Source organism: Protomyctophum bolini, assembly GCF_963924005.1.
Source record: "Protomyctophum bolini genome assembly, chromosome: 16".
Taxonomy (NCBI): domain Eukaryota; kingdom Metazoa; phylum Chordata; class Actinopteri; order Myctophiformes; family Myctophidae; genus Protomyctophum; species Protomyctophum bolini.
In genome coordinates this window covers 30,820,537-30,844,695 of record NC_137877.1, presented here as the reverse complement: position 1 = coordinate 30,844,695, position 24,159 = coordinate 30,820,537, and the positions used below count along the sequence as shown (strand labels likewise).

The 24,159-nt window shown below is 42.4% G+C and overlaps 2 protein-coding genes across 2 annotated transcripts; both read right to left on the bottom strand.

Annotated features, from left to right (window-relative positions):
- Positions 1-74: 74 nt before the first annotated feature.
- Positions 75-20,279, bottom strand: dync1i2a (dynein, cytoplasmic 1, intermediate chain 2a). Its single transcript, XM_080785294.1, has 16 exons — positions 20,203-20,279; positions 18,499-18,620; positions 17,766-17,883; positions 15,705-15,792; positions 14,098-14,219; positions 8,811-8,897; positions 8,405-8,567; positions 8,219-8,318; positions 7,206-7,331; positions 5,750-5,896; positions 4,823-4,936; positions 4,293-4,426; positions 2,473-2,617; positions 2,161-2,301; positions 1,522-1,647; positions 75-904 (listed from the first exon to the last, which is right to left on the bottom strand). The coding sequence occupies exons 2-16, from the start codon at positions 18,604-18,606 to the stop codon at positions 791-793; spliced, it is 1,833 nt and encodes a 610-aa protein (XP_080641420.1). The 5' UTR covers positions 18,607-18,620; positions 20,203-20,279; the 3' UTR covers positions 75-790.
- Positions 20,280-21,276: 997 nt separating this feature from the next.
- cybrd1 (cytochrome b reductase 1) lies at positions 21,277-23,124 on the bottom strand. The gene is made up of 4 exons (XM_080785724.1): positions 22,833-23,124; positions 22,248-22,456; positions 21,994-22,148; positions 21,277-21,871 (listed from the first exon to the last, which is right to left on the bottom strand). Exons 1-4 carry the CDS (start codon positions 23,041-23,043, stop codon positions 21,574-21,576), a joined length of 873 nt encoding a protein of 290 aa, XP_080641850.1. The 5' UTR covers positions 23,044-23,124; the 3' UTR covers positions 21,277-21,573.
- Between the last annotated feature and the right edge of the window lie 1,035 nt (positions 23,125-24,159).

Genomic DNA, 24,159 nt, shown 5'->3' with positions numbered 1-24,159 from the left:
AATATGAGACTTGTATGCCGAGAACGGCACGTCATACTGTACAGTAGAAATGGAATTAATTCAGAAAATACAGCATACACAGTATAATTGTCTTATCGAGTATACATACATCTCAAAAGGTATTCCAGCCCAATTATGGAAAACCTGTTTTAAGCTCTATGTAGAAGTAAAAACACATTCAACTGAGGACAAGAGGCATTTCAGTGTTTTATGAACCGTTAGCTGCTTAAGTAATCTTTTAGGATAATTAAAGGACCAATGAAAAGAGAATGAATTATGGTTCCAACATGTTTACATTCTTGGGTGTAGTAATGATGTGATAGATTTACTACAGCTTAAGTGGAAAGACTAATGAGTAGTACAACACATTGATATTTGGAGTAAGCCCATTGATAAATGGATTATGACACTGAACCTACACAATCCCACATCATTGGCCCATACAATACACTTACAACAGATAGTGGACCTTTAAGGCACCTGGTTGAATCTCCGAACAAAGGTTTGTATTTGGGAGTATGGCTTCATCTCTGGTACTGTCTGAGGTGCAGGTGGTTCCTCAGCTGTATCCCAAGGAAGGCTGGTGACGAACCAACCAATAAAGAAGGCAAGAGTTTACAAAATAAAAACAGCAGTGACAAATCTAATTGCAACACTTTCAACCGTATACGACAACAACTGTGAACATTGTTGCAATAATTGAATATATGACATCTCCTTCCATCACAATGGGGCTAATATTCAAACCCATTCCCCTGGTCCCTATAATGACATGTCCATAGCAACGACATCAGGCAGCCAGGCGCTGAGCGGCCAGTTCTTCTGCGTCGTCTCTGTTCTCGTTGATCTCTGCCAGTGTCATAACAAAACGAGTCCACTCGTCATTCCGTGGAACAGCGGTTTGCTGGGGACACAACAACAAAGAGACATGACTCAAATTCCAAACGCATCCCTCACCGGGGGCATGGGATCACGGGCAATCTCACAACTGACGCCGAGACCTAACCCCGCTCTCGCAGATCAGGGTAGAGAGAGCGGCTCTCTATTTGTAAGCCTATAGGCTCACATACTCAAAGAAACGTTAAGTCCTCAGGGAGCTGCGCTCTTACAACAGTTTGATTGTTGTCTACATACAATAGACAGGCCTGATTTACACTTAGTTGCACGCTGAAAATAGCTGATCTACAAACTCATAGTGCAGCACCGAGTGCCGCGCTACGAGCTGGTAGATCGGCTATTTCTGGTGTGTGACACTCCTGCACAACTATCGGTAAAACAGACTTAAGTCTACAATACAACTAAGATCACTTTATTGAAATCCAACTTGGGTAACAGCCAACGCATAGGCAGTTTTAATGATTACTGCCAATCATAACTACAACAAAGGTCATACGTGTGTTAAAACACTGGTTCGCATACATGACAACTATACGTTGTTTATACACTGCTCTGACAATATCCTAAATGGTCAAATAAGTGATTGATAGTAACACAAATACCCATAAAACTGTCAGTTCTCACCTCTCCTACATCATAGACACGAATTTGTCCATCAGAGTCTCCCACTGCAATCTCTTTGCCAGAGTGAGACCACCTGAGTCTGTTCAGAGCAGGGTTTCCTGGTACTGTGACGCTGGCTGTTGGGACCTGAAACGATACCACCCAGTTCATTAAGACCTGAGACCAGATGTCAGTGTTTCTCAAACGTCTTCATGTCAAGGAGCCCCACAGTTACAGTATATGGATTCTGCCGCATCTGAAAACATTTTGTTCCAGGGGACCCCCCGGAAGCAAATATTTGAGTTATAAACGTTTGCTGTGAAAGAATATATATATAAAGATTTGAACACATTTTCACGATGTTTCAAAAACAGCAAGTCTGCAAGTTCGTAGCTTTTTATCCAACAGATAAAGTTTAAAATAATGGTTAAAGTGGTTACAAGCTAAGGTGACACACATCCGCTCCAGGTCTTAATGGGTTAAGTACGATGCCTAGACAGGGCTGTGCAGCTGTTGTATGGGACAGGCTAACATTCAAATGTTCATCATATGATTTGCATATGGACGGCATATATATTATACAGAGTTCTCGTCTGCTCTAGAAAGGGATCAAATATAGTCCGATACATTACATGTGTGTGTCTAGCGGAGTCCCAGTACCTCTGTGTCATTGTTGAGGTTCCACAGGTCAAGATGGCCAACCCCATCCACGCAAGCAAACAGAGCAGGGTGAGTGGGGGACCACATGACATCATAGACGTAATCCGAATTATCTTCAAATGAGTACAATGGCTTGTTATTCTGCAAACAAATGTTAAAACATAATTGGAAAAAATCTATACAAACTTCACTTTCTCCTCCTATATGCACAATATATAATAAATAAATATATGATGCCAGTTACAGCTCAATACATACAGCTTTATGGAGCTTCTCTGTATCCAATGAATAAATAGCTCAATTGGCTCATACCTTGGTGCTCCACAGCTTGACTGTCCAATCGAAGGAAGACGTAACAAAGAGGTGGGAGAAGTCCATGGGTCCTGCTGCTGTGTGGCAGTCGATCCCAGTGATGGGTCCATGGTGGCCTTCAAACATCTCACTGATGCCTGCTTTGCTGTGGGCCACAACAAACAATTAATGGCAAGATCAGACCAAATCATTGCGTTATTTTCTTCTAATTTCTCACGCTACAACACAGAACTCCTTTACCCTTCAAGATCAGACTATACTAAATTAGCCAGATTTTGACATAATCATGCCATTGCAGATGAACGTACAGCAGTAGTGCAATTTCTTTAATGTTGGTAACGCAAGAATAATTGTAATAATTTATTTGACCAGGTATTCACTTGATATTCATGATGTGGCCAAAATAGCAGTATTTAAAGGTCAAAGACACAAACACAGACAAGAACATAAAAGGAAATGCAACGCAAGGGGATACAGTTGAGCTGAAGGGGACAAGGAGGAAGGTGAGGCTTTGCAGGAGGTTGCTGGGTAGAGAAAATCACATTAAGGAATATAAATATAATACATATTATACAGTGAAACAATAACATTATCCCATCCCATTTTATTTTATTGTCAATGTTGTGTAACGTGGTTATACACAGCTGGTCGAGAGTTATTACCAACTGTGCTCAATTATTGGGAAAGACAACATGGGTAGATTTCGCAAGTTAAAATGTATCAACATTCTGAATGCCTAGTCTAACATGGTGATCGCTGCTAAATTCCAAACTGTTGCATAGTCTTTGCTCGCCATAAAATTACATAAACCGATAACAAGCCCTCATACGTGCACTTTTGATGCACGCTGAGTAAGATGCCACATAATTAGTCAGGCTCACAATATTTGAACATAATACCCTGTGCATTGTACAAGAACAACCGTCAATTATAGGATGAATAAAACCCCCAAGTGGAAGTATTTCACATTACATTATTCTTGTGAGTCAATTGGGCATGAGGGAACGCAACAGGCTCAGACGGACCTCTGTCGGACGTATTCACATTAAATCATTTTATCTCTATCAAGCCATTACCAGTAGCGCAGCAAGAAAGGCACTGCCTATGGCCTCTCATCCACATGTTGCAGAGCTGTTACCAGACTATGGCTCTGATAATTACGCAGAGAGGTAAATACTCAGCATGAGTGATGCTTATGCGTTATTAACTGGGATGAGAGTATCATACCATTGTAAATGAGGTGGAAAATGATTCCCTCAATTACAGAGGTGATTCTGCTATGCAAAGCCTAGCAACCATCCCCTCTCTGTGGTTTCGGTGTATACTGCAGGACTTGTCACACGTCGGCAGTGCTGATTGGAGCCATGCATCTCTTTAACAGTGGACCTGGGGTTTGCTGAAGCCCAACTCTTTCTCGAATGACGGCACCGTGGGACAAACCTCAGTTTTCGAGTCTCCCCGGGACAACCAACTGTAAACAACCTCCCTTACTCTGAGAAGAAATCCTCAAAAGAGAGAAGAAGAAAAAAGAAAGGGGGGAAAAAATGATTTGTTTCCCCCTGCATGTGCGCTGTGTTTATGTTGAACGACCTTTACAAACACCACTGACAGGCGGAAAAGAAAAACAGGATGGCTGGGCAGGAGTGAAACCTCAAACAGCCAGATCAAGTGCTGGATTCACGTTGGCGTTGGGGAAGTGAGTGGGGTATATTTATTTGACACACTGTTGGGGCCTGGGTGGGGCCTAACAAACCACCTCAGTTTCCTGGCGGTGTACAACGGGGGGGAGTGGGGCGCCGGGGACGGTTGTGAGAGCGTACCTTCCATGACGACATGACATGTAGACAGAGCCGTCCTCACTGCCCACCACAAAGTTGTTGACATCTCCGAGGGGGAAGGACATGGAGGTGACAGCTACGGTCTTGGACTGCTTGAAAACCAGCTCCATGCTGTCCTGTAGGAGGGAACATGGAATAACATCCGTTAGCCTTAATGGTAACACACACACATACAATGCCAACCACAACCTATAAAAATCACATGACAGCTTGTTAATGCATAATCCAAATTCAACTAGCACTATATAAAATATTAACATCTGACATTGCGGAGGCTTGGTGGCAGAGTTGGAATGGCATAGCCAGCAAAGTTGTATTGACTGAAGTTTTAAAAAGTGAGGTTCTAAGGGAATACCAAGGTGGACGGCTAAAATGCATGGGTCTAGTGAAAACATTTGAGATTTAACATGTGTAGGTGAGACAGGAAGTGTAACTAAAGTTCCCGATGAGGAAAAGTCACTATGCAATGTTTCTGGAACATTCAGTGACCCAAAAAAAGACGGTGGCTGTACCTGGGGCTGAGACAGCATGTCCAGGCTCCAGGAGCAAATCTTGCCATCGGTGGAGATGCTGATGAGGTTGTGGGCGTTTTGGGTGCCAACCACATTCACACAATATACTGGGTGCTGTACAGAGAGCGGGCAGAAACAAAGATTTTGTACTGGGCATAAGACAAACACAAGACCAAGAAAGAATATATCATATCAGCTGTTCATAACGAGCTGGCTGAACAGCAGCTGGACCTATAACCAGTACCCATGCTGTTTTTTGTTCTCTTACTTCATCTAGTACGTTGAAATTGCATGAATGCATTTATTATTGTCTCTGCCAGACAATAGCATGGGGAAGACTATGTTTAGTCCCCTGTCCGTCCGTGTGTCTGTCTGTTACCAGCTAATCTCCGGCACCGTTGTCCCGGACTCCCGGTCGCTACGATGCCAATTCTGAACCGCTGCCCCAAATTCATGAACGCAGCGTGCAATTTACGTGAAAGTTTTGCACATTCCTAGTACTGCTAGACAGAGGAATAAATCCCACCATTTTCACATTGGCCTGTGAAAGCGCCACCAGCAAGTGTATTTTTTGCAAAACACATTTTTTTTAACAAAATGCCTCAAATCATGAAATTGCACCCTTTTCACATTGGCCTATTATAGTGCCACCAGGAGGCCACAATAACCTACCTGACCTGGCAGAGACCTGTGCTCCAGGGAGCACCTTTTCTAGTTTGTTATATATTTTCTGTAGGTCTCTGCTACCACCCCCGCCCCCTCTCCTCCTCCTCAACACATGGTACTCAGTATATACACACATTTACACTCAAAGGACCACAATGGGAATAATCTCTAAAACATTTTTATGCTTTTGACAGATATGTACCAATATATGGCCATGTATAAGCATTTTTGTCAACAAAAACACTGAGCTTCTTAGTGTACCGTATGGGCTGCTGCTGACAGGGGAGTCCTCTGCACTGGGGTCCTCTTGTTACTCCGGTTGTCCCACAGCACGATCTGTCCTGAATATGTGCCCCCCACCACAACATTAGGGTGGAACTTGGCGAAGGCAGCGGACATAACAGCAGACTGAAAAATAAAAAGCAATTCAAATGAATTAAGGGGGGAGGGGTTGCATCAGGTTGAGTCTGTCCTGAGACAACCCAGTGACAAGTCTGCAGCAATATACCACTGTGTCACTTCCAATCAAAAGAAATGCTACAGAGAGAAACTCTCTATTTCAGGATGACTAGTAATGTCTTAACCCATTCTGACCTGAGATCAGATTCATACGAGGTTTCCACTGGAAACACACTGGTCTGATGAACCCATTCTGACCTGAGATCAGATTCTAAAAATGTCAGTCGTTCTTCGAATTTTTCAAAAATAGCAGACCTACAAGCTCGTATCGCGCCACTCGGTGGCGCGATATGAGCTTGTAGATCTGCTATTTTTCAATAGGTAAAGCATAACATGATGCTAAACACCAAAATGGGTGCCCGGTCAGAATGGGTTAATATAGCTCAGCCTCCAGCATTGGCCAAGCTGAGGTACAGCACACTGCTTATTTTCATTTAGCTTCAACAAATCTTGTGTTTTCCATGACTCACACCTCAATACTGACAGCACCAAGCAGGAACCGCAATCCCTGGGCCGTCCATCAGGATATATTGTGCATGGATTATGCTGACAATATTCATGCCACTTTATTCTGAATGAGTCCTTGCGGTCACTAGGTGGCCTATGACCTTCTGCAGCTCTGTCCATCTTAACCCACCCCATAATAGAGGAACGTGACACATGGGTGAAGAAAATTTAATTTCAAGCCCACTTGGAGGCATGGAGAAAAATGCGTTCACACTTCTGTTCAGTTTTATTCCTCTGAGCAATGTGCCTGCCTCTACATCCGCTCTGGAGGGAGCAACATGTGGTTCTACTCAACTTGTCTTGGGCTAGGAACCTCGGGGCACGCAGTGTAAAAAGGCCGGCCAGCAGAGGGGCTCTACCGCCTCTCCTCACTAGCCCGTCTGAACACAGGGCCCTTGTTTAGATGCACACGATAACCACCCCGGTTCCACACACTTAATCCTACTGCAGCACTCAGGAGTCATCTAGCCCCAGCACTACAGGTCTTCTCTGGCGCCTCACTAAACATGTGTTTGTGGACAGATGTGGAGGTGGTGGATGCCAACCTGGTGAACTCACAATGTGGATGAAGAGAGAATGAGGGGCAGGGGATGTATAAGGTGAGAGACGAAAGGGGAGAGGAAGAGCGGGTGGGTGGGGGGAGTTGGCAGGGTTCCACACTTGTCAGAGAGAGGGAGCCACCCATGATGACTGTGTGTGGAGAGAGGGAGGGCAGGTTTTGAAGACATGAGGCTACATTTTGCTTGTGTACCTGACAATGGAAGACATACTCTGGCGTTGGTTTCTTGTACTTCATGTTCCATACCAAGGCAACGCCGTCCGGCTCATGAGGGGCTTCTTCGTTGTTATTGTATGAGGCAACCAGGAGTTCAGGATACTGGTGACAGAAAAATCAACCCAAATTAATGTCAAGAGGAAGTAGACATGCCCCCCAGGCTTGGCTCCATGTGAACAAGACTATAGCAGTCCTCAGTGAATGAGTAAGCACCCCTTCTTCGAGATTTATGGCCTGGTAAACAAAATCCCCCACCCCTCGTACTCTGGTAAATAAAGTTTATATTCCAGCTCATAAGTTTGCCCTTAAAACTACATTTCTGTAAGTACAGAAACACGGTCATTAACTTCACCACAGCAGGTTGTAGATCAGTGTTGGAACTGAAGTCGTCAGTGAATTCTAAAGTACACTGGCTGAAATGGCTGAGGAAAGAATGGTTAGAAAAGCCTTCGAAACACTACCCAGATGTAAACAAACCATTAACCTCTGCTGCCTCTCATATTCAAACTATTGAGCTTTACAGTTTGTGAATACACAATTTCAATTCACAAGGGTATGCATATCGCTCTGAGCGAGCAATGTTGTGAACAAAGGGTTGGTGTTCAATCAATGTCAAGATTCATTGTGGAACAGAGAATTAAATGAATACAGACACAGGAGGAAACAAATCGTTATGGCCTCCAACTAAGTGACAATTTGTGCGTGACATAACTTCCAGTTCCTGAGGGACTTGTGGCTTAACGTAAACTGTCAAATTCAAGCTATGTAATCATAAAGAATTAGTGCTCTGACGAGGTAACTTATTTCAACAACTAATTAGCACTGTCTACGCATATTCCACTTTAACAGAAAACCAAAGAACTCCCACAAAGATGAAAAAATAGTCACCGTGATCATTAATGTATTGACGCTTAAAGGGCCAATTATTTCTCTGGGAGAATTTGTTCTGCCAATGATCAAGTTATATTCAAGAGTTTTAACACATTCACCTGAGGGGACCAGTCCAGGCAGGTGACAACACGGTGTTTAGACCAGTGTTCATCCATGAAGGTCCTGTTTAGAGACAGCTTGCATCCAGCCAGGATTTCCCTGATGAAAAAATAATTATCAACCAATCAATACCTCTTCTCAAGAGAACAAAATGAGAAGACAAAACTTTATTTTGGGTAACATACCCTTCTTTCTCCTCCAGGTCACGGCCGCTGTAGTCAAAGAAGACATCCACGTGCTCAGACAAAGCTCTTTCCACGATGCGAGTGGTGTGGTCAAAGAATGTTATGAACTCCTCAGAGTGCAGAATCTGCAACTTTTCCTCCTCTGTCAGCTCATGTGGCGGAGCTTTACAGACAGATGCACAAACAGAATCAATTGATTATTAAATGCAGTCCAGTTTATTTCCAGACACGACTGAAAACACACTGCTTCCCCAGACTGTAATACTTATACTGGTATTATACAAAAGCAACTGTAGGCTTCCCAAGTAGACATGATACGGTTCAATAAGTCTTAGTTCAGCCAGTAAGGGTGGTTTCTGAATAAATCATAGTATGCTACGGTACTTTCTCAGACGCGGTAGCCTACCTTCCTCCTCTTCATCATTGACTGGTTTCTCAGTCTGGGTCTCAAGCACTGGTTGTGGTGGAGCAACTTCCTCCTCTTCCTCTAACTCTGTTGAAGAAAAGGTGAACTTGGGTTTAATCACTGGATCAAGAAATGAGCCATGTAAACAGACTATCTAATCTGACATTTAGCTCTGCAGAGATTCAAGTTTTGTGCATAAATAGTAAATAATAATTGAATTGAAAGTGGAAGGAAGAACAGACAGATTAATAATCATGACAATTATCATGTAAATTGGTGTCCACATAAAAAGATTTAATTCCTTTTAAGCACCAGCAGCTTCAACCATTTCCTTCTTTCATAAAGCTCCACTCTGTGATTACTGTTATGGCAAGTAGAAATGGACCAATTCTGTATCTCTGCCTAGCATTTGTTTGGTTTGCCAGAACAATGTCGCCTTTCAGAGAGAACCTGTCCCTCTATAGTAAGAAAGTTTGTCACTTGTGTAGGAGGGTGGCGACACCACGGGTGTCTTGTCGTCATAGGGACACCCGTCCCCCACCTCCTCCCAATCTCAGTTAATGAGATCCAGCCATTCAACAGGGAGTGCAGTTGTGTGTGCAGTGAAGCCATCTCCACCGTGTCCTGGTAACAAGTTGCCCCCCACTAGGCCAAGGGGCAGCAGGGCAGAGGGTGTGGAGCAGCTGCCCGGGGCCCATCCTATTGGGTCTGACCAGCTGACGGCATGGTGCAAAAGCAGATGGTGGCGCAGGGAATTGTCTTGTTTCTCCCTCAGAGGTGGCATGAGGATGGCACAGAGGTTGTTCCGCCTGGCTGACCCCAGACAAGCTTCTCCCTGAACGGCAAGCTCATGCAATTACCATCCCAGCAGGGGGCTTCCTTCGGTTGCTATTCAGCCACAGAGAATGTACAAAAATACATCTTGTAGGGCTGACCAGCTGTCAAACTGAACACCGGCTTCATAACGGATGCTTTTACAAGCAAACATCTTTCAGTGGTCATAAATAGGATACACCTGGATATGTAAAAAAAAAAAAAAAAAAAGGAGAAATATTTGTCTGGTTCCTTTATAGTTAGCTGTATAGTTCATCTCTGGCGACAGTGCTACATTTCTTGCACACTGAAAAAAACGAAATGATAATGTCATCTGTCACTTTGACCATAATGTGACGTGATGCGACGTGATGACAACACCCCCCCCCCCCCCCCCCTCCCACACACGCACACACACACACACACACACACACACACACACACACACACACACACAAACGGTACTGGGGAAATAGGTTATTGGGGTGTTCTGATGAGTTTACAGAACTGGGTTGATGACACACAGGCCATTTCAATGAACGGCCATACTCTGGAACCAACAGGAGAAGGTTAAAATCTTTCCTTTCAAGGGCCTCAATCAGGCTTAAAGGAAAACAGTAATCACTGTCTTTCAGCCAGTCCTGGCCGTGCTCGTCAGTGCCTTTCCCCGGCGAGGCAGCCAGAGCAATCAACCTGCCAGACATTAGGAGCGGACAGACAATCTGAAAATAAAGGGTATAATGCACCTGCCAGCCAAAATTGCCATTTGGAGAAAAGCTAGTGATCCTGGTGACCCCCTTTGGGGGTAGTGGTGGGGGTGTGGTAGCATGTAGGGGACGGGGACGGGTGGTTTGGGGATGGGGGGGGCACACAGAATTCACCCGGATCACTGATGTCCTATACACTGACACCTCCTCTCAAAGCAGGCCCAATTATGGCTTTTGTACCACTTAAGGAATAAAAGCTTTTTTTTGGTGAGTTGGTGTGTGTGTGTGTGTGTGTGTGTGTGTGAGAGGTGGGGGTAATCACTGGTCTTTGTCAATGGACAATATATATTAATGTAATGCAAACACGACGTGCATCCAACTGAGTTTTAAGTACAAAACTAAATGACCTTTACTCGCTGCTGCAGGTGTCTCCTTCCATCTATAGATTGACACAGGACAACAAAGAGGTCTAATTTCCACAGTTAAAGAACATTGCAGGATGCTAAATGACTTCCCAGCACACAGTTCCAAAAAACACAGCGATGCATTATTTTCTTTCCTGAAATACAGTAGTTCTATGGAAATATATTCTTATTAGGGATAATAAAAAACAGCTCAATAACAGTGGCTGCAGCAAATTAAAATAGTTAACCTTAGAATAAAACATTATTACGTTATTACTACTGTAGCACTACAAATTGAACGGAAAGATGTCAGCTTGTCAAAGATGCCGGTCATTCTGAAGAGCAGACCGATCAGATTCAGTCATCTGCAAAATGACAGTTTTGCTTTTTCCACTTTTCCATCGCAGGTTAGTGATCTCTGCAGGCACATAAGATTCGAAGACAAACGCCAGAATAACCAGGAAATCCAAACCTGGTACTCTACACGTAAAGAAAGAAAAGCAGGTGCGCTTCCTCTGAAAACTGCCCTTGGTTGAGGCAGTGGTTGCTCAGCTTTGAAAATAACTGAACTCATAAACCAACTAAGTGGAAAAAGCGGCACTCCAAAATAAAAGATGCAAGACTGGCTCAGATGCAATTTCTCATGTTTATTTGAGAACGCTGGTGCGTTTCAGCAAAGCCTTCTTCAGAGCAAGCTGAAGAAGCTCTGAAATAGAACGCCGACGCGTTTCGGCACTGAAGAGCTCTGAAAGAAATTACCTCTGAGCCAGTCTTCCATCTTTTATTTTGGAGTGCCGCTTTTTCCACTTAGCTGGTACTCTACAGTTAAGGCGTATTAAAAAAAAAACATTTCACCTCATGACATGTCCAAAATAGGGAGGCCAGGGTTAAAGAAGAAAGAGGAGAAATGGAAGCACACACACAGACAACAATCATCTAAATTGTACTAATCATAGTACTAATCATCAGATGCATAAAAGGTTAACACAAGAATAGCGCTTGAAACAAGGGGGCCATTAGGTTCCTTTGTGATTAAGTTTCGTCCTGCAATGAATCTTGAATTTACTGAAATACTCCACTCCCTCATATCGAGAAGCCTTTTTAAATACAGCTCCAGGCAGACCAATCGATGAATACCCCACATATCTTTCTTCATAATGAGAAGTAAGCCTCAGTTTAACGAGTGCTTGCCTGCACTGCATTATTATCCACAAGTGCATTATGTAGCACTGAGGCAGACATTAAATGATCTACAAGCTTGACTCAAGGCATACTGGTAGAAAAGGAGTTTGGAGGTCTTCACGGGTCTAGCAAGATAATATCCATACGGGTTTTCGGTTTCATGTTTTATTATGAGAGTGGTCACAGATTGGCAGTTCCAGTGGAGTCTGTATTTCATGGGAAGTTGGAAAAGAAAAATAAAATAAATAAAAGTCCACTGTAAACTATTGATCTTTATGCTGTTTATGAAGAGGGGGGGGGGGTGTTTTAACTGGACAAGTGGCAATAATAACTTAGTGTTACTCCCCTCTATAGGGGGTTTCCAGCAGACAGGGAAAGGCAGCGGCTCCCTCTCATGCCACCGCCCGCTGACCTTGAGAGTGTCGTGCCGCCACCTCCTCTCGACAACACGCTGAATCGCTCAATCAGAGCGCTGGTCTCGACGCCACAGCGCATATCAAATGTGTGTGGAGGGGAGCGAGCAGGGACGGGGATGCTGTCTCATCGAGTGCCAGGAGTGATGGCGTGAACACGCACAATGTCACTGAGTGCGTTTTGTTATGTTGCCTGTTCGGCGAAGGGAGAAGACAGGGAAGTGAGGGAGTTGATGAAATGATTACATAGTGGCAGATAGAGGAAGGGGGCCCTGGTGTTGAACAGTCGGCAGAAACGGTCCTCATTTAACATGGACATGGTTTTACACTGCCCTGGAGAGTGTGTGCCACCAGAAAACAGACAAGAGGTTTCAGTCTTTATCTCTGCACAGATATTTCCCACAAAAGTATTTTACACGCTCTATATACTTTGTCAAATGACGAATAGCGAAAACAGCCGATCTAGAAGCTCACCTCCGGATGTGACATGTTGTGAGCTTAAAACTTTTGCAACTATTTTAAACTTTTGACAATATAATGACATAATGACCCCTGAAAATGACCTGACGACAAGTACCTAAGCCAGATAACTATAACTATATACATTTAAGAGAAGAGTGTTACCTGGCTGCCAATAAATTGGAAGAAATTAAAAAGGCACATACCGTATGGCACTCACTAAGGCAGTAGTAGCCAACAGTGTAACGGAAAAAGGGCCTGGCTTAAGGCCCATAATGCATTATTCACTACATGTCATCACACTGTGCAACAAGGAGGAACGGCGGCACATTCAGAAATATTACATATTCCATGCCACATGTGGTCAACATGTGGATCTTTGTAGTACAGTAGTTCAAATATTCCCTTCTTTCTCAAAGAGAACAGACAGCCACATTAAAGCTCCTGTGTGCAGCAATTACATACATATTGACATGCTTCAGATGCAGTGGGCAGATGTATAAACAGTCCTTTATATCTGCCCCTCAATCTCAGTTATCTTTCCTGTATTGGCCTTCTCGTCCTGCACATTAATTGTAGCAGAGGCCTATTGGTATAGAGAGAATGTGGGGTCCAGAAGAGCAGGCCTTGTGAATTTAATCTCCCCTTTGACTTCTTATGTTTCCCGGCCCCTACAATTTTCCCTGACTTTCATCTCTGAGCTTGGTGAGGCAAAGATCATTTCTACTGCTTGCTCACTTCCTGTACCCTCTCGTATGATCATACAAGGCAGGCTTCTGGCCACAACATACAAGCCCAAATGCAGGCAGAGGGACAGACTCCCCCATCATCTCCGCTAACTCTCTCACACGCGTACACACACACTCTGATGTTATGAGTCAATATTATCTTTGAAAGGTACTGGCTTTGTATTGGTATAAACTACTTACAGTGCTTTAAAGGGCCACTTCACCCCTTTTGCAACCAGAGCTTATTTTAATGTTTAGGACACAAGAAACAATTTCCTGGGGTTTTTATGTGTGTAATGTGTTGGTTTTTTTTAAATATTTTAGTCATGACGGCATGTTTATGACCAAAAACCTTGTATGTCTTAAAAGTGATCAAAAACTGCGAATTAAACAATGAAAAGTTGAAAACATAACTTGTGTAACTCGTGTTTGGGAGGGAAAGAGGTCTTTAGGTCACACACACACACACACACACACACACACACACACACACACACACACACACACACACACACACACACACACACACCCCTTGGGATTGCATTAATGGACAAACTTAAACAATCTCATAGATGTATCACCTTCTTTTGGCTGGGTCATCACAGGTGTCTGGGTCTCTTTGGTGTAGGACACAGTTTCACGTGGAGGGAAGTCCACTTGAGTGATCTTGGTCATTCCCAGTGTGACTTTTAGAGGTGCACGCCTAAAAGCAAACCAGAACTCAAACAATGCACAAACCCAAAACAAACAGAGGCCACGGGAGACTTTCAACAGGCCACCGTAAATGCACACAGAATACAAAACAAATACTCACACCTTGTGAGATAAGATGATCTAGGCACAAGCATTGATTGAATCAAGCCGTTTGTGTGGAGGAAAAGTGCCATTAGGTTTGGCCAACACCAAATAACGTATAGTCTGAGTCTGAGGCATACTGGCGCATGCATGACTTGACTGTCTATGTTCTCTAGTCTGTATTAACATGATGAGGTACGGTAACCATGCTGTAGATAGAGAGAAGGGGAAATGACCAGGAAAGGAGAGAAGATAGTGTCCAGTACCCCAGCTCAGAATCAGAGTGAAGTTGAAGAGTGGACGGATCAGAATCCCAGTGCAGTGTCCTGGTTAGTGTCACAGCAACAAGGCGGCATTAGTGAGCGAAACAGGAAGGCAGGCATAAACCAAGAGAGGACATAAATTAGAGTTTAGGCACACAACATGCTGATTGGACCAGAGATCACAAAGCAAATGTACTTTTAATCTAGTGTCTAATCTAGGTGTAAATTAACTCTGAAGACCTGCTAAAAATGCATGGACACACAAACCTACTGAGTGGGATGACATCGGGTGTAATGCGCAGCCTGAGGGGCTGATACAGCCTTAACTATGTCACACCAAAGGCTCTAAGTCTTGTGTAGATTGAGAGGGAGAGACAGAGAGAGAGGACCCTTAGGGAGAAAACATGACCTCCATGTGCGTAGGAAATGGCCATGCTGGTGAGGGAAATGAGTCAACACGTAGGGGAAAGAACTCCCTGGGCTTGATGGGACACTGGGGGGGCTAAGGTTTCAGTCCAGGGAAGGGTCTGTAATTGCGGGTTAAGAAGTCCCTCAGGCATCGCATGATCGCAGGAGCCTGCTGTTTCATTGTTCATTTAGGATTCTCCTAATATAACAGCACAAATTAAATAAACATGCACACCCTTGGCATAAACAAGTCATCATTCAGTGTAATAACATTAAGCTCTGTGCCAAGTTTTGCCCTGGGTGCTGGTATTGTACACAAGCTTTATAATTGTGTGTGTTTGGATTATGATGCAGTACTATGCAATGCTTACAAAGCAAAAGGCTAATGGAAGGTGATATGCTGCTCAAATAATGTTTCTCTACATCCTGGGTAGATGAATTGTTGGTCAAATATATGCCAATGAGTTGTTGTATGACGTATGTATGACGCAAGAGCGTAAACCAGATTACAAAGTCCTCACATAAATACAAATCTGTAAAAAACACTAACCCTGGAAAAAACATTCATGTTTTGCCTAAGGTGTAGTGAGTCCCTAGTTCGTGACACAATTAATAGCCTTGGCATCACTCCCACACTGTGGTGTGCTAAGCAGATGAAGGCTCCATGCTGGAAGAAAGCAAAGCATTTTTACCATTAAAGCATTATGATGAGGTGTGCATACCTGGGTCCCACAGCCCCATCAGAGTCTTGGCTTCCTGTTTCGCTTGGCGTGCCCACCGATTTGGAAGTGGGAGACATGGGAGGAGGGCCTATATATAGAAAGAGGCAAATTGGTCTAAGTCTGATAGTGTATAATAATTAAAAGGAAAAATAATGCTTAAAAATATGTATTGCTTTAAAAAGCTCTTAAATAACTCAAGCAGTAAAAAAAAAAAAACTAAAACACTGACACTGTGCTAGATTAAATCTATGATGAAATAGTTATTTAATTCCACTGCCAAATTATTATTTTTTTAATTCCTGACCCATCAGTTCTAAACAATTTGACAGAGCCATTTGCTGCCACCATTGAAGGCTTCATAATGATTCTTTAATGGACCTTTTCTGCCACCTGCTGTTGGCAATGTGAAATGTCCTTTCTGGTCATGAGGGTTGTCTGTTTTACAAAAAAACAGTCGCTTACACCGGACACAGGCGGCAACTTGCTGTTCAACTTGCCATCACAGTTAGTACCAATGGCATCAAAAGCAAAAAGTATTGTCAGCAAACTTTGATTATATAATGTTGCCTAAGTAGTAAGTACCTAAATCCGGCCAGACGCCCACACAAAGAAAGAACATGCCATGCCAAGCCATGCCATGTCATTACATTAATAATACTAAATACTTTACTGTGAAAACGGCACACAACCACACAAACCAACTCAACATCAATGGGTAAAGAGAGATGGACAATCACAACAAACAGTAGCCTAATCAGTAATCATCGTGTTACACCAATATACATACTACCGGTAACCGATAAAATCAATAATAACTAAACCGATAAATCAACAAATGGACAACATACAACACTAAGCCCCACAACATAATCCCCAAAGTGCATTCCCATATTCAAATGACATAAACAACAATAAACACACTTGTGCCCAGGGGCATACTGGGAAATGTCATTCCTCCTTCTAACCAACCATCCGTCTGGGACACTACATCATGGTTAACATACAATAGAATAGATATCAATGTATTCGTGATTATTTGTTACAAACCTGACAGCCCCAAACTAAATCTGAGGTTTTGCCATGCTCATTTCTATCATTTCTATATATATTCTATTTAAATCATAGTAGTCCCGAGTACAGACTGGTACAACTCTTGGCTGCGCAGTGAAAGGACAGCGGCAAGAGGGGTCAAAGCTGAATTTGGTTCAACTTTGAACGGGGCGTCAGAAGGTGGGAAACCTGCTGGACACCAGAGCACAAGTCTGACAAGCCACAAGCCACTCCTTATAGAAGTCAATGGGACTTGCCGCAGGTCGGTGTCCTGTGTGAACGGCCTGTTACTGTATACCATGTTTTCCTGCTTCAGGACATATTCTGGGTATTATAATATCCACTCCTGGATATTATTTTGTGCTATTATTCTTTCATCAAGGGCAAGGGGGCTCTGCTCCTGTTGGGATATAGTGGAGACAGTAAACACACTTCAACTCAGGTGACTCACTATTATTGTGAAATCATTTACAATTTGTGCCTGCTTTTGAGTTTACTTTTAAAGTAAAGTAATTTCCCTGCGAGACAACAAAATAAGCATCCAACCTGGGGCAGAATATCGATCTTCTCTCTGTTCTGTATAAGTGGTACAATCTCTGAAACCACCAATACAGAAAATCACTGCTTTCAAATCTGTGAGTAGAGCCCAACCATATATTGGTCTGGATGATATTTAGGAGGTCTAAAGAATTACATGAACTTTAGTTTACGTGTATTTTAAATCTCTGCTTGTATAATTCACTTTTCATAATACTAACTAAAGTTGTATACTTATTTGTTTTATTTTTGTTATTTATTTTTAGTTGTTTGTTGTTTTGTAACACTAAATATTTAGTAATTATGATGGACTAGGACTCTCCAATATCGGGATCAGACATCGACTTGTTGATACGCATGGCAATAACACCAAGTACTGAGAAAAGTAGATTCAAGTTTTATGAGGTTTTTCAGATCTCACACCTCAATGTAAATCGGCAATTGCCATGATCATTCTGAAGGGGAGAAACTTACCAACAGTAACATCTGGATTTATGCCCATGCTCTGCAGGATGGTGTCAGCTTCACGCCTCTTCTTCTCCAGGTCAGACTCATCAGTGAGTGCCTGAGCGACATCTTTCTTCTGGTCAGCCTGGGAACATGCTGCTATGTTAGCGTCTCTACTTGAGAATACAAGCCTTCGATCTGAATTTATTACAGCGGATTGTGGGTAATAGAAAGGGAAAATGTGAGCTTCACAAAATTGTACAGAAAGAAATAGATGACAAGTCTTAAACGTTTTTCATCCCAAGGACTCCTTAACGGAGACATGAAGCAGGGATTCCCACACTACATATTGTAGAAAATTGTGTTGCAGATTAAACTTTTCCATAGATGGCTTCATAGACTTGTTTGACAGCACTGTCATCAGTGTATGTTGGATTCATGTTAATGTGTATTTTCACAGCAGTAGCAGTGCTACAAGCTGACAAAGCAGGTTAGGATTAGCGTTAGAGGCATTGTGAGCTATTTTTGACCAAAGTTCTCCTCAGAATAGGGATGCTTAGGGTTCAAGTGGTTCATGTAAAAAAATAAGTATCCTATCACACAAAGATTTGGCGGCCCACCTGTAGTAACTCTGAGGACACCCTAGGGGTCCCGGACCCCCTGCTGAAGACCCCTGGTCTATGATATAAGAATAGTGTCAACTCTTTTTGTTTTTGTCACCTTGATAAAGCAAAGTAAAAGTTAGGTTTAATAATGTTACCTCCTTCTTCTTGCGTTCCTCCTCCTTCCTCTTCTTCTCCTCTCTGATCTGTGCCAAACGTTGTTTCTTCCTCTCTAGCTCCGCTTTCAGCTCACTTTTGTCCGACATGATGCCCAAGAGCTCTATACAAACAAAACATTCATTTTGGTCATCACCTTCTTTGGCCTTCTCAATTGAGCAGCAATCCATACGTTATATGTCCTACGCGGGTTTTGAACCCAGGTCTCCAAAATGAGACCACATTTCTACCGCTCAGCTAGCCCCTTTCGGGACCCTTGTTTATCTTTCCTGTATTTACTGACATTCAAAATACAGAAACGGTAAACACAGGTCCCGAAAGGGGCTACCACTCAGCCACCATCCCCGGGAAAGTTTCAGGCAGTGAGTACTTGAGTAGTATTTGTCAAACATTTACCCAACATTTAAATGTCTCAGTGGAAAAGTATAGTGTGACTGAGCAGACCATTGCAAATGCAGATGTTAGTTAAATTGTATTAACATGTGCTCTGATTGATTGATTGATTGATAGTTATTAACAGTTTGTAGAATGGGTACAGTTCAACAAAAGACCAGGTCAATACAAAATTTGCCACGAGGATAATCATAAAACCAGAAAAAGCACTAAGACTTGTTTACATGAACAGAGTCTTCCATTTTCAATTAATCAGAACATTTAAAGACAAATATACAGTTATACACTTAGATACAAACAAATAAAAAATCACACAGGTAAAAGAAAAATAGGAGGTGGGGCCCGGGGGACAAAGTCTTTCACAGGGGCCAGTTTCGAATTGCAGCCACCCGTAAGTGCTGTTTGAGAGCGATTTTGAATGGGATTCACATTCCTTAACGGCTGTTGGTAGGGCGTTCTACATTTTTGTGGCAAAGGAGCTATTAAAATGAATTTAACCATATTATTATCATACAGGTTATCCTAATATAACATTGTATGTGTGGTTTAAAATAAGTTCCGGATTGCAGCTTTAAGAAGATATTCGTCTCATTGTCAACTTATTAAGTAGAATTTTCTAGTCCGAGCATCACCTAGCCCCTTTCGGCACCCTCGGTTACCTTGGGTCCAGAAAGGGGCTAAGCATCACCTGACAACTTCAGCTGAGCATTCTAATGACTACAATGCCTACAGCCTCAGTCAGGAGTCAGGACGGAGTCAGGAGTCGGACCACCATGCATAGCATAGCAGTGGTTAGCCCTACAAGCTAACGATAGGTGATAGCCAGACTGGAGTACACGTGAATGGATGGATGAACACATGACATTTTGCTGTTGCGGACTGATCTCTGACCATCCTTATCAGCATGCACTATTGATGGAATCAAATAATTAGCTTGTGTGGCAGTTCCAACATGTCAGAGCCCCACCCTGTATGGTAGCAGAAACCACAAAGGTTAGCCTAGCTTTATAACTTATTTCATTCCGATGTGATCAAAATCTAACGTGACACATCACATGACAACATGTGAATATTTCATTTAAACTAATTTGACCCAAAACAGATCCAGAAAATATGTAAATTATACGTTGGCTAAGCTACGGCCACATTCAATTTATCTTCAACGCTGGTCGTTGAAAACTGGCTAAAGTTAGCTAGATTATCTATTATCTATACCAACAATCACACAATGTTGGATTTAGCGATTTGAAATGATCAGTTGTGGTGGGTAATGTTAGATAGTCAACACAAACCTTGGATTCCGTTTTCAGGTTGACAATGACAACAAATCTTTTTCCTGAAACACAGTCAAACACCATCCGATGTGGCTACGGACCAGGAGGAGGGACAAACAGAATCATTTCGCGTACACAGGCTGTACTGCAGCTCTGCCAGCAGGGAGCAAACCTGCCCCAAAGATGGTTCAACATACACAGTCATCTGAGGACAATCACTACCAGTGCAAACATGGATTGAATCACATTAGTGCTTTAGTTTATTTTCCCCATTTCGAAATATACACACACAGAAGGAAGACATGGCAGTGTATCCCAATCCGTGCATATCCACGGCTTCCCAAGCCGTGGATATGCACAAGTTGCGTCTCTCTCTCTCTCTCTCTCTCTCTCACACACACGCACACGCACACGCACACACACACACACACACACACACACACACACACACACACACACACACACACACACACACACACACACACACACACACACACACACACACACACACACACACACACACACACACACACACACCTCAGCATCTCCATAAAGCCTGTCAACATAAAGAAACACAGTGCTCTAAAATCTGATCCTGCAGGACTTGGCACCTGCCCACAATGCCAAAACTACTAGTAACTGGTGTACTGTCCATGGTATTACTATGATTGACTGATGAGCCAACTGGCCTGAATACAACATCTGAATCTGTTGTATTGGCCACAGGATGATCACCTCAATGCCATGCCCAAGTTGTTCAATAGTAAGTATAGTAGTAGTCCAGACCAATTATTGCATGCACAAATTAACATAGGATGGATGGATGGATAAATTTCTTGTATAATAAATACTTTAGTGGTTTTATGTAATACTAATTTTTAAATATGGATTTTTGATTTCCATGACCTGTATTGTATACAATAATAATCCAGATTAAAACATAAAAGTTTTGAAACATTTCCCTTAATGCGCAATATCACTTTTTGGATTATATTACGGAATAAAATTCAGGTAGGCTACTTTAAGGTAAACAGTGGACACCTTTCAAACAGCTCCCATGCAGTGAACACCTTTTAAACAGCTCCCATGCAGTGACAAGTCAATATTTTATTGGGATATGGAATGTAGAGAAATACAGAAAATGATAATGCCATCATGGTATTAGACCACAGCTTATTCTTTTATGAAAATAGTATATTTCAAGCAGTAGCATTCAGTATAACAAGAAATAAGAGACGCAATGCCAAAAGTATTTACGTTGCATTCAGAGACAAAGCAGCATTTAAGGTGCTATTTAGAGACAAAGCCATTTAGCAAGAATGATATCTGCCTTTTCTTTGACTTTCACTAAACCTTGTAGACGGATTGAGCTGATGGGTTTGCGGTGCATCACTTGTCCTGATCAAAATCATCAGGTTTATTACTCCTTCTCCTGACTTCCCCACATGTCTCTGGGTCTACGAGTTCAGAATCTTCAGACAGGGCTGGTCCGACTTTAGTGTTGGCTTCCCCTCCCCCAGTGGTATGTAGAGAGTCCAGGGACTCCAGGATCTTCTGGTCACTTGGCCGTTTCCAAGACGCTCGAGTGGCAATCCAGAGGACGAGTGCTCCAAACACCAGAATAAGAATGCCCAGAATGTTCACAAAAGTTGCCTCTGGAGGGGAGTCCTTATACTTTGGGCCAGTCCTTAATAATAGAGACCCCCCCCAAAAAAAGGTGTCAGTTTCATAATAAGACTGCATACTAATATAGATGGAGTTCTGTTATTCAAGAAAATGTATTTTTATACTGTCAATGTCAATACTTACAGTCCAAAAATAAGTTTCTCTGTGATGCCCATTAAAGCAGTTGCTAGAACACTGGCAAAGATGAAAAGGCCACTGTAGATGTGAAGGGGCATAAATGTTGCTCTCACGGCCGCAGGAGTAATAGGTATCAAGTATATCCCTATACCTAGAACAAGCTGCTCATGGAGGGAGCGAAAACAAATATTCACAAATGATGTGAGTTAGTAAGGTCCACTATTTGATAGAATAGGCCTACTATGATGTAGCTACTGTACCTGTAGAGAGTATAAGATGACAGCGGCCAGTCCCACCCAACTATGTAGGCTGTACATATTGGGGATCTTTGCAGCATTGTGGAAGTCAAATACTGCTACTAGGGCTACCACGGTCAATATGAAGGCTAATGAGTGTAAGCCAGCATGGGTAAACTTCATCACTAGTTTACTGTACTTCCACGTCCATGGGAGTCTGTACACGATAATGGCTGAAAGAGAACAAATCTGATCATTTGTCATATTATTATTCCAAAAGTAGCCTAAATTCCTAAAGAAGAAAAGCCTACATTTAAGGATTGATTGTGGCATTTAAAAAAAACTAACGTTAATAACTTAATATAGCCTACACGAATGATTATTTTTAGGCTCTCGACCGTAGGTATTATACCGGTATAGTGACTAGTCTGAACAAGTTTGTTTGATCTTAAGTCACCTTTAGCCTAAAGGTGACTTAAGATCAAACAAACTTGTTCAGACTAGGTAAACCATTATTCCGTTTATTAAATTGGTGAAAACGTCACATTACATTCGTGAATTTGGGGTAAGAAATATTCCTTTTCACAAAAAAGATAAATAAGGTCTCACCAATTCCCTGCAAAAATATCAATCCGATAACGATTAAGACCGGATGCCAGTTGAATTCGGCCAGTCCTCCATCCCATGCTAATCCTTCTTTAAAGTTGAACACCCAGATGAACACAAATGTTATACAGGCAAAACCAATAAACGCAGCCGCAGAGATGAGGAACACGAACTGCGTAAAAGCCTCCATCGTCACCATCAACAGATTCAACATACGACACTACGCTACTACACGTTTAGTACACACTAAACACAGGAACGCAAAACATCCAGCTGGAGGAACTGCCTGCTGCTCGATCACAACATTCTACAAGTCCAGCTACTACACTACTACTGTCAGCGGGTTGGGTCTTGCTGGTCACGTGACAGAAGTTATGAAAATGTTCGTATTAGTTTGCATTTATGATGACGCGAGGTAAACCTCCAGGTGGAACTTGAATTATGTTTCTGTACTTTTGAATGTTAAATGCTTCTATATAAGCTCGCTTATTTGCTCAATTCAGGTGGATAATTAATGTACATGTAACAACTGAGATTCCTGTATATAAATCTCTTGAGCATCGTTGAAGACCAAGACCAAGGTACAGTTTTGCTGTGTTGTCAAAGTAGGACTTTGTAAGCTAAACAACAATGTACAAAAGCAGTGCCAGGAATTTACAGTGCAGATATCTTAAGGCAGGACAACCATGCAGATAATGTAGGCAGATTGGGTAACATGTTCATTGATAAATCATCAACTAACATAAGCAATTACAGTACATAATTTCATCATGTCTTTATAACTTGAGCCGCATTCCTGTCACAACCCAGCAGTTGCAATGTTTCGTAACATTTGTGGCGGTTACAATAAATTACACAATAGGATGTCATGTGCAAGATTTAAATTAAGCCACACACTTAATTTGTGTGTATAATGTCTGTGTGTAATTTTTTATGTGCAGCACGTTGCTGAAAATGAGCACTTGTGCTCAGCTACTACCCTGGGTAAAACTAAAATATAAATAAAAAGCCATTTCAACAAACTGACCCAACTGACCAGTACAGTACACAATTTAAATATACGTGCACGTCGCGCACACATCCACTCATTTGAGGCTCGCACAAACACACACACCCTATGCTACTTAAAACAGACCCAAGTTGAAATGTACTTGGTGTGTTCCTTTTTGACCTACACTAAGGGCTATATCTTGCGCCACCCCTTAATCCTTATCCCTAAACTTATTTGCCATTTCTTACTATTAAAAAAAACCTTTTAAAATAGTTCAAATAGCTGATCTACAAGCTCACGTGTAGTAGATCGGCTAGTTGAACTATTTTAAAATGGTTT